Below are 13,934 nucleotides of genomic sequence, written 5' to 3' on the forward strand. Positions count from 1 at the left end.
ACACTTAAGGATTGGATTTTTAAGTAAGTGGTCCATTTACAGAAAACAGTATGACTAACCGTTTCTCTTTGGGCCATGTGCCAAGGTTTCCGTCAACAAAGGACATTGAGGTGGACCTCTTGATCTCTCCTGACGCAAGAAAGCAAAGTAAAAATCAAAATGGAGATTTTTGTACCTACATGTATACATTTTGATATTTCTAACTAATTGTACAATTTTGGTAAATGACTAAATTGTAATCACCTGAGTTTCGTGGCTGGGGTCGGAGGGGTAAACTAAAAAGAGAAAGGAAAGGACATATGTCATATATCACAATGTGCATATTCATTAAAGCCTTTTGGCTTATTAGTGCTGTGAGTTTTACACTGAATAGTCCATCGTACCTGGGTCTTTCAGGACTTGGGCTTCTTTCCATGAAACTCCTCTTGGTTGCCTTGGAGATTGGGATGGCTGGTATATTCTTCAACAAGGATGAGGGCTCTGAGATGACATGAGAAAGATTATAAACATAATATATTAATATAAAATATGAATCTAACAAATAGATTATGAAGCAAATAGCAAGATAGTATTATACATAAGTTCATTACCTAAACACCACTTCTTCTTGCACTTACCACCATTTTCTTACAAATGACCCTAATGTTTTTTGTTGCTGCTATTAATTGTATTGTGAGGTTTGTATTTAGGACTTGCCTGTATCTTCGTTGTCCAGCATTCTTGGTTTCACGAAAGACGGCTTGACCACCTCAAACCACCAAAACAGCTCTGCCATGAACACCAAGTAGTTATTCTGAGAAGGAAAACAAATAAACCACATTAAAAAAACAAAAACAAAACAAAACATGCAGCTATGCTAAAAAAATAAAGAGACACATGAGTAGAAGAAGCTGAATGCGTCCTGTTGTAACTTTACAACTGCATTTCGTTCATTTGTCCACCAGGCGTCTCTATTGTCCCTTAATGACCACCAGAGGTGATTGACAATAATTAGAGGATGCTTTTATTTTCCTCTCTGTAAATAAATTATTCACCAAGCCTGCTTCGATTTCCTTTACAATTTTCTTCGCAAGGACTTAAATTACAGTGGAATAATTTAATTTGAAAGGGATTTATATTAATCACTCGCTTAAATAAGGGAAGGCGTCATTCATTTTATTTGGTATCTGAGCTTCAACACACATGGTTTTTCACCCACTGGATAAAATAATCTTCCGCTCACATAACACTGTGAATATTACCTGTACTGGTGGAGAGGGACGATTAAGGTATTAACCTAATTTTTAAAATAGAGGTCAGCTCCTTTTTTTCTGGTCTCCGTCAGCAGCATGCACTCCACCTGCCGACCTGAATCTGACTGGAGATATTTTTGACAGTACTGTGCCAGGTCGCGGCCACGTCTGAGGAGAAACTGCTGGAGGACACTGCACTGCAAACGGGTCCATCTCAGCATGAGATCATTTTCCCAAATGCACAATTTGTTTAAAAGGAAGGGGGAAACTGTGAAAAATAACAATGCTTGTACTCTATGCTGTTATGGGCACTTATCTGCAAGGTACGGCGGACTTTTGTTGCCCCCTTTGTCTACACGGCAAGGAATTCATTCAGTCTGCAAACTGCATTTTTTATGAGTCAAGATTTCAGTGCACTCAAAAGAGAAATAAACACTTTTTAAGCTGATTTTAAATGGCATTATCTTCGATCTATAAAAATAGGTAAAACTTCTCAAATAATAAGAATAAAATCACAATAGAAAAAATAACTGTTATACCAGTAGCTTACTGGTGGTCTGCACCCAGTCACAAAAGCACACACGTGGACGCATGCATATGCAAAACCAGCGCGGGGAAGCAGGGTCGACCTTGAGGAAACACGCCCTCTCCCCACCCTCCGTTAGTCCAGTGTCTCCAGACAAAGACAATGGTGCATGGCTCAGCCCTAAACACACCTGATTCCCCTCATCAGCACTATTTTGCTGTACTAAGCGAATTCCAGCACACAAATCATACACGCGCCTCTTAAATCCCTTTAACTGCACCTCAAAGGCACACCAGGAGAGGCGGAGGCAATTAACACCAGTGACACCAGTCTGTGTGAGTGTTACTGCAGTATTTTACAGTTATTTTGGATCCCTCTGCAACTCACATGCTCGGGCGCTGAGACTCTGAGAAGGTGTGTGCAGCGGCGGAGCACGTGGCTGTCAAAGTGATTCAAATGAGGCAGGAAAAAACGAATTAACAACTTCCCATGCAAACTGAATTCCTCACTTGCTAATTAATATTTGAGGCATGTTTGCTCTCAGTTTCACTCCGGGTTTAAATAGCTCCGGAGAAGAGAATTAATTCAAATAGCGCCGGTTACCTTTAGGTTGCGTGCAGCATCCCTCGGTTGTTGAACAAAAGAAGAAAGAAGAAGAGAAAATACAGACAGAACAAGAGCGAGACAAAGATCTCCTCTCGTCCGTCCTGCTGTCCGGATCGGTGGCAGCGACCCAACTACCTCCTCTCCGTTCCCATCTGTTTGTTGGACTACTCCTGACAGACCAGGTGCGCGCGTTATCGCTTAATCCCACCGCCACCGACGCCCCACCTAGCTCACCATTGACGGGGTTTACCACCTCGTGCGCAGCCAGATCCGCGGCGCCGCCAGATCTGGCTGTTTGGAGATTTGAGTGTGTGACTCTCAGGATGAAAACCTGATTGGTGATTACTAGAGGAGAGCTCAGAGTTGAGTGTGGCGGGTGGGTGGGGGGGGGGCTAATCCACTCTGCAGGGAGAGGGACAAATACCCCCCCTCCCTCCCTCCCCGCCCTATATGCGCGCTACACATGCACACGCTCCCACACGACAATGAAAACATTCAAATGCACTGTACACATAGAGAGATTAAAAGCCGTGATAGAAAAAAGGGCACATAAGAGGTTAAATGATCTTATCCAAGTCAGCAAGACACAAGGTCTGGCCACACACTGAGCATTCAGAGGGAATTAATCTCAACAAACACAAGGCCAGAGGGTTGATTAAAAGATCTACGCCCTGCAGCCAGACAGACTCACTCACTCCAATCTGGAAAACCCGCTCTTTGACTTCCTGCCAAGTTTATCAGGATGTTGTCAGACGCACAATGAAAAACCCCATGCTAAAGGTAGAATACAAAATTAAAAAAAGATCAGTGTCTTGATACTGAAAGAACAATCACTACTTCATCTTCAGATAACCCTTACACGCCTAACATGCTGGTTATGTAGAAAGTTAAATTTTACTCAGGTCAAGCCGAATGTATTCTACTATCTCTGAGTACCCTGTCTTCATTTAATATAGTCACGACCATCATTTCAGAGGTAATTAGTCCATTTGTAATCCTATGTGCTACTTTCTGGCCAATGAAAACTCACGGTGAAGCAGCCATGCGTCATCTCTGACATTCTGTTGTCAAATTACCCGCAAACGACGGATTGAGCGTCGCGTTGAAGAAGGCAGGTTATGAATTATAGTAAGTGTGTTAATTGCCTTCCTCAGGGCAACGTCAGCGCGTCTGCCACGAGGCTGCTGGTAAAAGAAGAAGAAGCTGGCAGAAGCCCAGAGCTGGAGAATTTTCTGTCTCGTTTTCTGATCCACAGATGGTCATTTAGATGTGCAGGGAATTAATTAAATGCGAAGCCGGCGAGTGGGAGTGGGCCGACGTGATTTACTGGCCCGGTGTCCATTAGGAAAGAACAGGCCTGAGTAATGTATGTAATGCATGGCTTTGAGGGGGCTGGGCACTGAAGGGCAGTGCGTCGCCTCTTACGGAAGGATGATGAGGAGGGATTCTGTCAGAGAGAGATGCAAGTGAAGCGCTCTACATATTCAGCCGCAGAGAAAAAAAGCAAAACAAAACTGGGGTGTACGTGTCTTCACAAAGGCACTAACTCAGCTGTTAAATCTCAACACCGTGAGGCTTCATGTGCAATTCCAATTTTCTGCTTGTGATTTCTCTGCATGACTAATAATATCTATTAAAACTGTCTCAGCCCACAGCCACCACGAGAAGCCAAGATTTCACATTTGAAGTGAACTCCTAACACTTATTGGTCATATTTTGTCTTGTCTTTCCATCGCTGTGTCGTCCATGCTCAGACAAGGCTTGTGTTAATTATAGGATTTACTTATTTTAAACGCTTAAACTCTGTTTTTGTTACTGGTTCATTACTGTTTTTTAATGGCAAAAAATAAAACAAAAATACCTTTTCCTCGTCTCTTGTAACATCAAACTTGATATCTTTAAATCTGTAGCTGAGACAATGGGGAATAATTATGACAAATAAAAAATTGAGCATCTAATCAACAAATATTAACGTGCTGATTCACAAAATGTGCAAATAATAATAATAATAAAAAGGAGTTGTGGTTAAATGAAAACTGAGGAATGGGCGTCATCTCTAATCACATCGGAATGAAGAATTAGCACAGGAAGACTTTCAGCTGCTAAGTGTCAGTGTAGTCATGGTGTGTGTCTGTGTGTGATGGATGTGTCTACTCATGTCACCACTTTCCCAAAAGATGCTGTCCCTCTGCCGCCGTTTCCCCCCTTCAGCCTCTTCCACCTCTAATCGTTTCAAACTGTTTTCCCTCCTCCTCCTCCTCCTCCTCCTCCCGTGTGTCTCTCCTGTTCCCATTTTCTTCCACATCTTCACCTCTCGCGCTTCCCATCTCAGTCTTTTTTTAATAAGTTCTCCATTAGTGAGACAACTTAGAGCCACGCAGAGGGGGCGACCGACTGGAATCTGGGTCAAGGTTATTGAAGGCTCTAACTGGGTTTGCGTGCACTTCTGGCCGCGCCGCCGCTTCTCTCAGGCAATAACTCCGCTCCGCCGGGACCGTTTCTTCCCTCCGGAAGTCGGTGTCAGCAAAACAGTGCCACTGGCTGGTTCACACGACTCTGTTATTATTTTTTTGACGTCGTGTGTGCGTGTGCTTTTCAGCTGCTCGGGGTGTCAGATGGAAAACATTTTCGGCCGTTCGGTGCAAAACGCGTTCAAATGCGATGCGCTTCTTTAAAATATATTATGATTCTATCAGTACTAACGCGAATGGGAATAAAATGAGCATGAGCAGCATTCAGACCCACATAATTAGGCTGATTATCAGCATCCAAAAAGTCACAGCGTTCGTGCTGAACGATGTGTTTACTGTGTGAGGAATATTCTCCGTAGCAGACTGGAGATGTGGCATCAGCTGCACCGGACAAAGCACACGTCAGGTGTAAGACGCGGCCTGGACGGACCGTCCTCTCAGTGACCTGCATTCGTCTACGCTGGTAACAGCCGCCCTGAAACGGAGGACGCGCTGAGGTGACAGTCACGCAAAGCCAGACTCATCCAGACACATCAACAGTTTTTACTGCCTGCGCAGCTGTGAGGCAAAACACACCGAGAACAAACACGCAGCGGGGAGGGAGGGAGGGTAACGTCAAACCACCGGACAAACAGAACAATACTGTGATTGCGGTTGCCATCGCGCCTTTTATATGAAAATATAGTGGCCGAGATTATTTCGGGATGTTATGGGAACGCGGACTCCGGTAGCCATGATGGCGATTTGATGAATGGACTGTGTTGCTTCGATGAAAACACAGATGTGTAGGCGGAAACTGACCAAAAAAAACAGGAGAAGTAGTCATCCAGGAGTCATCCCTTATTGATCATGCATAACATTATGACCATCTTCCCAATATTGTGTAGGTCTTGTGCCTCTGTGGATCATCCTACAGATACTTGATCAGTTTGGGATCTAGTGAATTATATGCGTTTTTTTTGTTGTTGTTTTTTTGTTCTTAAACCATTTCTGGGTGGGTAATAATGTTATGCCTGATTAATGTGTGTTTAAATAAAAAAAGCAAGAAGAACATGCCGGGAAACTGCTATCACTTCCTGTTTCAAGACCGTCTGTCTTTAAAAAGTCTTTCCACTTAAAATCTTCTCCGTCTGATATTTCACCAGATCAGTTGTTGACGTCAGGTGATGTACAGTGGGGGAAATAAGTATTTGATCCCCTGCTGAATTTGTAAGTTTGCCCACTTCCATAGAAATGATCAGACTCTGGTTTTTATGGTTGTTTACTGGTTATGGGTATAGACAGAATATCAATCGAAAATGCATAAAAAACACACAATCTAAAAGTTATAAATTGTTATGTATTTTATTAAGGGAAATAAGTATTTGATCCCCAACAATTCACTTAGAATTCAGGCTCCTACAGATTGGCTGGCGCGCATGTGGCACACAGCTGTGCTCAGTCAACTAATTACCAATACTCCTGATCTTAACTCGTCATGTATATAAAGCACACCTGCTCTAAGAATCAGTTTCTTACATTCCAACTTCTACAGCACCATGGGCAAGACCAAAGAGCTGTCAAAAGATGTCAGGGACAAGATTGTAGACCTGCACAAGGCTGGTATAGGTTACAAAACCATCAGCAAAAGGCTTGGTGAGAAGGTGACAACTATTGGTGCCATTATTCGCAAGTGGAAGACCCATAAAAGGACCATCAACTGTCCTCGGTCTGGAGCTCCCCGCAAAATCTCGCCTCATGGAGTGAGGATGATGATGAGAAAGGTGAGGGAGCAGCCTAAAACAACACGGCAGGAGCTTGTTAATGATCTGGAAGCAGTTGGGACCTCCGTCACCAAGAAAACAGTTGGCAACACACTGCACCGTTATGGATTGAACTCTTGCAGTGCCCGCAAGGTCCCCCTGCTCAAGAAGGCACATGTACAGGCCCGCCTTAAGTTTGCCAGTGAACATCTAAATGACTCAGAGAAGGCTTGGGAGAAAGTGCTGTGGTCTGACGAAACCAAAGTTGAGCTATTTGGCATTAACTCGACCCGCCGTGTTTGGAGGATGAAAAAACGTGAGTATGACCCAAAGAACACCATACCCACGGTTAAGCATGGAGGTGGAAACATCATGTTTTGGGGCTGTTTTTCAGCAAAGGGTACTGGGCAACTTCACCGCATTATGGGGCCAATGAATGCAGCCATGTACTGTAACATCTTGGACAAAAACCTTCTTTCCTCAGCAAGAACACTGAAGATGCCTCGTGGGTGGGTTTTCCAACATGACAATGACCCAAAACATACTGCCAGGACAACAAAGGAGTGGCTCAAGAAGAAGCATATTAAGGTCATGGAGTGGCCTAGTCAGTCTCCAGACCTTAACCCGATCGAAAACCTGTGGAGGGAGCTGAAGCTCCGAGTTTCCAAGAGGCACCCAAGAAACTTGAAGGATTTAGAGACTGTCTGTAAAGATGAATGGGCCAAAATCCCTCCTGCGCTGTGTGCAAACCTGGTGACCAACTACAAGAAACGTCTCATCGCTGTGCTTGCTAACAAAGGTTTCTCTACAAAGTACTGACTTGTGTTGTGCTTGGGGATCAAATACTTATTTCCCTTAATAAAATACATAACAATTTATAACTTTTAGATTGTGTGTTTTTTATGCATTTTCGACTGATATTCTGTCTATACCCATAACCAGTAAACAACCATAAAAACCAGAGTCTGATCATTTCTATGGAAGTGGGCAAACTTACAAATTCAGCAGGGGATCAAATACTTATTTCCCCCACTGTAAATAATAGAGAAAGGAAATAAATGGCAAATATAAACGTGAAATGCATCATAGAATCCAGCCTGCATGAGTGACAAACGCGCTCCAGCAGCATCACACATTTATATACTCATAAATTACAGTGGTTAATTTCACACCGGCGGCAGTAAACTAAAATGACACCGACAAGATAACAGGAGAGGACTGGAGATGATACAGACGACAAGTTATTACGAGCAAGACAGACGACGCCGTGTGGGAGACAAACAGAGAAAAGAGACGATGTATGACGGGAACATTTTGCCTCAAAGTTAGAAGACAGCACAAAAGAGAGGAAGACAGAAACAAACGAAATTTAAAAGGGAAGAAATGGAGAAAAAGGGCAGAAAAGGCAGACAGGAAGTAAACAAATAAGAAAGGAAAAGAAATTAAATGACAAAGAAACTGAGTTTGTGGGCAAAGAATGAAGAAACACACGCAGACATTTGAGCGGAGCCGGCTGAGGGGGAGCTCTCTGTGGTCGATGCAGTTTGGATTGAATGGTTTTTCCACAGCATGATTCACTACACTGGCCTACTCTGGCTCGCGCTCTAGTTTCGCTCACCCTCTCCGGATGGACCCGGACAAACCCATATGGGTTTCTAATCCGTTTTGATGAAGAACTTATAAATGAATCAACAGTGTGTTGGGAAATAATCGTTAACTGAACTCTGTGTTTTGGTGCCAGCTTAGACTGGCATCACCAAGTAACTTACAAAACAACCGCAACTTTGGACCAGATTAGGATTTTCTTGTTAATAGAAGCTCCATGTGAGGGTTTCGGTGGTCCGCATTCAAAAAATATGTACTGTATAGGTATATTTTCCACTGCTGTACCGACTTTTAGTCCTTAACCAAGCTCGACTGAGTCAGTATCACAATACAAGGTTTAAATCACCCCAGAACATAGTCTCTAAAAAATTCATTTTACAAATTCTTTTCTTAAAGAAAGTCAAAAATCTCTAATATTAAGTTTTCAAGCTGTTGTTAAAATAACTTTTTTTTCATTTCCACGTTAAATGCAGCCAGAGCCGGGCAGTACCTTGATGGCCGAGGAGGCGTAGAGCATGTCCTCCAGGGAGAAGTGGCAGCAGCTGTTCAGGTTGTCTTTGCAGAAGTCCTGTACGAGCTGCATGTTGTACAGTCGATCAGCCAGAGTCATATTCTCTTTCAGGCAGACATCTGGGAGGGCAGAGGGAGCCATCAGATGTCAGCTGTGGCGTCAGAGTGAATTTGATGACTGAAGTAGTTCTGGTTATAAATCCCTAACTCAGTGTTTTTTTTTTTTGTTTTTTCTTTACTGTGCTGTGCTGATGGGAATGGCTTGAGATCAGAGATGGATGTTAAAAAACATTGTGCGTCTTATCAGGAACTGCTGAGGTATTAGAAGCGTGAAGTCTTGTGAACGTCTGACTCATCATGACAGTCGTCTAAAGCCATCGACCAATGGGTGAAGGTGTGTGCTAATAAATATGTAAAGGGTAAACAATGTCGACTGATTGATCTTTTGTCCCAGTGAACAGCCTTCATCAACAATGTGATGTGATTATGTGCTATCTATTGTCTGTTGAAAGGACCGTTAAGACCCAGAGCGTCACTGAAATTACAGGACTTTACATCCTTTTATGTCAAAATACAAAAAAATTGCTTGTTTTTTTGTTTGTTAATCAGCAAATGTGAGATTTCAAGCGATTTAAGCAACATTGAGGGATTATATGTTTGATCTAAAGAATAATTTAGCAGAGATCGTGCCCGCTCCTTACCCTCCAGCTGGAGCAGCTGAGGGCAGTAGAAGTGCAGCAGTGCACCCAGGGCCGAGCCGTCCGTGCTGTCTTTGAGGAGGTTGTCCACTGGGGGGATCCATGGAGCCGGCTGGGTGGAGGCCTGCTCCTTCCTGTAGCGAGCCTGCAAAACATAAAATACTATAAACCCATGGAACCATGTGCAAAACTTCTCTTCCTACATTTATGGTGAACACTGATCTGTATTTGTCCTTTTTTTAACTCATTAATGATACGTGCAAAAATGAAAGACGTATAATGCAGCAATCCTCAAAGACATGATAGCATAGCTAGTAGTTAGATTTACTCATGCATGAAGGTAATTCAATGGCAGCTTGTGAAGTACAAATGTTCCAACTGCAGAAAGTAAGTCATAAGTTGCATGAAACAGAACTTCCCCTAATAAAATAACTACACTACTATATCAACACTAATCAGGCATAACATTGTGATCACCTTTCTGATATTGCGTAGGTCTCCTCTGTGTCGAGATCTAGTGAATTTAGAGTTTTTCCCATGTTTTTTGTTTTAGTTGTTCCTAAACCGTTTTTGTATATGTCTGGTTTCATCCTGCTGGGGATGAAGGAGTGTCACTGTTATGGGGTGGGGGTGCCTGGCCCGGTCTGGTCTGGTCTAGGTAGGTGGTACATGTCTAAGTAACATCCACACAAATGTCAGGTCCAAAAGTTTCCCAGAGCGACACTGAATGGTCACAAGATGGTCAATGTTATTTACTTCTCCTGTCGGTGGTCATAATGTTATGCCTGATCGGTCTATAGTAAGTAGGCCGTCGTCTACTCACAATGTTAGAAGAAAAAAGACACAGTTTTACAATGCACCAGGACAAGATGTCAAATTCCCATCCCCAACTCCCATTTCTGAGACTGAATTCTATTAAAATCCACTTTATTTATATATTTGGTTACTTGGGTCTAACACAATTGACACAGTAGACAGAAGGTTTTCCTTATATCTGTATGTATTTCAGTAAATTAAACCTTAAACTGGACCAGTAATTGATTCATGGCTTACATGACCTACTACTTAAAGTTACAGACTTGATTTGATATTTTCGCTGTCCATGAAATCACCTGGATACTACGCAAGAGATTTCTTGAGCGAGAGAAGCTGCACGTGTGAAAAATGAAGGCAGTCGAGACAGAAAGAAATGCGTGGGGAGAGGGGGGATGGGGAGGGGGGTCAGTATGGACACACAGAGATACACATATTAGTTGACTTACAGGAACAAGCTTCATGTACCACTTGGTTGGAGACTGCAGCAGCACAGCAGAGTGGGGAAAAAACAACAACAACAAAGACATACCTGTTAGTGAGATTAGTTAGTAATGCGATTAGCAATACAAGCAAAGACATGACAACTGTGAGAGCAAAGGGGGGAAAAGCTTCTTGAGCGCGCACGAAAAGCGTCAGACTAAACCGAAATACCTCGGAAACTGTGCTTAATGCGGTGTTTAGTTTTGAGCGGGTCATTCAGAATAACAAGTTCTTTTTCATTGGTTTCAAAACAAAAGGAACATTTTAAAGTCAACATGCAACACATTTGTTGTGAAATGAATGAGCAGGGCTTCTGAGTGAGATTTAGGTGACCAGCCATTTGCCCGAGAAAAATTGTTCCACATGTATTTTTATGCATTTTGTCCAACGTCACAGAGGAATCGGTCACAAATGCCAGAAAAGCCTGTGTAAAAAATGTTGTTATTGTCACTTTACAAGCATTTTGGTGTCTTGTGTCAGTTTACACAATTACACGATTGTTAAATGAAAGAGAATTAACGCACACTCTTTTTCGACTCCTACAACAGCCAGCACGACCTACGACCGCACCTAATCATCACTTAAAGAGGCGACGCCCTTAATTCTGCATAACTTCAAGCCTTAAAACGATTTGAACACACAAGTTGTCATGAATGCAGAAATTCTACATGTATTTGTGGTACAAGGTTGTAAACACATTTATTTATGAATGTTGTTAGCTGCATTTTTCAGCCACGGAGGCTGCTGCACCTCTGTTTAGCTGTCAAATGATGCAATATCCCTATAATCTCCAAAATTTCTTGCACATTTGCAAACAGCTAAACCTACAGGAAATATCACACTAATCAGTTTCATAGGCCTCCTCCACCAAATGCTCCTTAAGATATTAGAACGTGTGTCCTAACCAGAAATGCTGCATATTTAATCGCCGACTGTCAAGTTCCTCAAGAACTTTCAATGGGAGAATTGAACCAAATAACAATCCCACTGTTCAGCTATAACTGCCGGCTATCCACTGACAGCTGTAAGCTGATTCCACACGAGGAGAGGCTTGCCTCGGCTAACAGCTAAATCCCACGCTACCTAGAAGCATCAAAGACCCTAAATGTAAGTTCCACTCAAAGTGGCAGGCAAGTCCTCATCTTCAAAGGCGAGCGGTGACTCGTGAGAAAAATACAGCCGCTTTGTATCCAGACCTTCAAAATAAATGCTGAAGGGGAAGAAAAGGGCCGACAGTAGTTAAGGATTTTCCTGATTTGATTAGTGCCACGGCTCTGTGAATAGAGACTAATGTCATCAGAGGAACACACTTGATGTGATCTAATCTGCTGATGTGTGGGTTAACCCGTTTTTACTCTTTTAGTCAATAACCTTGAAAGTGAAATTAGGATAATAAAAATAGCACACTACTACACAACTTTGTATGCATTCTTTGCCTTAAGAATAAGGTTCATGCTTCAGCCATATTCTATGCATTTTGACATCACTATCTGTGTTTATGCTGTTTAACTTCTGTCCTGTAAAAGCTTATTTAAGAATACGTGAGCTTTTTTCACTGCTGTCGCATGCATTTATAATATTTCATCAGTCATAATCTTTCTTACTAAAATAATAGTACGGTTCCAGATTCCTCAAACCCCCTCCAACCTCAACCCGGCATGATTCAAGATGCTTTTTGATGCTGTGTCTAATCATTTAATTAAATACAAATATATTTAGTGTCATGTGAATATTCTGCTGTTTTACTCTTTACTAGAACCTATTTTGAAAGAGGAGGAAGACGTAGAAGAAGAAGAAGAGTATTTGATGACTCTGTGAAATGCATTCTGGGCTAGATGTGTACACCGAACTGGAACAGAAGAAGAAGAAGGACGAAAGAGAGGAGGAGGAGGAGGAGGAGGAGGAAGACGAAGAGTTAAGCTCTGTTTAGACCACCTCTGAAAGATTACTGACCTCAAAAACTGCTGTAGTGCAATAAAATTGCAGCCGCACCACAGTATTTATAGACAGAGAGACAGACGCTCACTCTGGCTTCACATCACCTCTGCAGGCCAAGCAGCAAAAAAAAAAGCTACACACTCCAAAACATGACCTCACAAAGTCAGCGCAGCCCTACAGGACAACATTAACATTTGGTTGCAGGAGGGGGGTCTGGCAGTGACAGCGGAGCCGTGGAAGTTCAGGATTTGATCCCTTCTGTAGCTGTTATTAAAGCTCAAGCTGATTACTAAGTATGTTGAGAACTTTTGTGCATCTGGTTATGCTTTGAAATAATGAAAAAGGAAGCGAGTGTGACGCTTTCATAGCATGTGGTTGGTAATGCTCACAAATCGCCTATAAAAGGGTCAACTTTTGCTGCCAGGTTTTTCCGACTGCAAACCCCACTGCCCCAATTTGAGAATAAGAAGGAGGAAATGACCGTCTGCGAAGCAATTATTTAAGACTCTGGGCTAAGCTGAGTGGAAATCTGTTTAAACCACCAATCAAACCCCTACGGAGAGGTAAACTGTCATCTCTTTACAGCAGTTCACGCATTTTACGTATGCGTATCAACACATACTTGACGCACCCCGCCCCGCCCGACTTCAATCCTCCTGCGACGCCCCCTCTTCTTCTACAAAACTTCATCCTCTCATCCAGACACGTCCGGTCGAGCTGCAGCTGTGCCCCTGTTTATAATGCAGCAGGTTAAAATGAAAACAATGTTGCCCTGGAGAGCTCCACAGCGTTGTCCTAAGAGGGAATGTGTCTCTCTGTGCCTGAGACAGAGGCTCCCTGTGTGACTCACACTGCAGTCACACCGCAAAGACACAGGGAGGAATGTATGGAGTGATGGTGAGGGGCACAGGGGGTTATGTAAAAGCTGTCAGACATTGCATTGTAAAGAAACAACGCAATGTTAGCAAAAAGCGAATTTATTTAATGTTATTTTCTTCATTGTCACGTATCTCCACTTCTCCTATGCTCTATGGTTTACGACGGACGGAGCTCCGCACCGACGTACACACAAACAAAAAGGAGAATACGCACCTACAGCCAGACTGTCAGAATAAAGGTAGATTAGCGGGGGAGAACGTGGTGGTTATTATACATTGGAGAGAGGCGCTAACCCTAGTCGTCAATGAGCTAACCATGGGGCTAAGCTAGCATGCTGAGGCTGTGTCATTCACACTAACACCTAAACACCTAACCTATAATTCAGAATCAACTTACATTTCATGAAAATTATTAAAAGTGAAAACACTGAA

At 42.8% G+C, this 13,934-nt stretch overlaps 1 protein-coding gene across 4 annotated transcripts in view; it reads right to left on the bottom strand.

The window, feature by feature from the left end:
- The window catches only part of camsap2a (calmodulin regulated spectrin-associated protein family, member 2a), a 46,519-nt gene that overhangs the window by 9,107 nt on the left and 23,478 nt on the right, over nucleotides 1–13,934 (bottom strand). For 2 of the 4 annotated variants that reach the window (XM_047586948.1, XM_047586947.1), the window contains exons 5-11: nucleotides 10,653–10,685; nucleotides 9,394–9,535; nucleotides 8,673–8,812; nucleotides 697–793; nucleotides 384–480; nucleotides 244–275; nucleotides 60–129 (exon numbers count right to left, since the gene is read on the bottom strand). In XM_047586948.1, the coding sequence (XP_047442904.1) occupies nucleotides 60–129; nucleotides 244–275; nucleotides 384–480; nucleotides 697–793; nucleotides 8,673–8,812; nucleotides 9,394–9,535; nucleotides 10,653–10,685 (611 nt within the window). The remainder of the gene's footprint in view (nucleotides 1–59; nucleotides 130–243; nucleotides 276–383; nucleotides 481–696; nucleotides 794–8,672; nucleotides 8,813–9,393; nucleotides 9,536–10,652; nucleotides 10,686–13,934) is intronic. The other 2 variants (XM_047586950.1, XM_047586949.1) reach the window with 1 other exon arrangement.

The sequence above is a fragment of the Mugil cephalus genome, chromosome 6, assembly GCF_022458985.1.
Source record: "Mugil cephalus isolate CIBA_MC_2020 chromosome 6, CIBA_Mcephalus_1.1, whole genome shotgun sequence".
Classification (NCBI taxonomy): domain Eukaryota; kingdom Metazoa; phylum Chordata; class Actinopteri; order Mugiliformes; family Mugilidae; genus Mugil; species Mugil cephalus.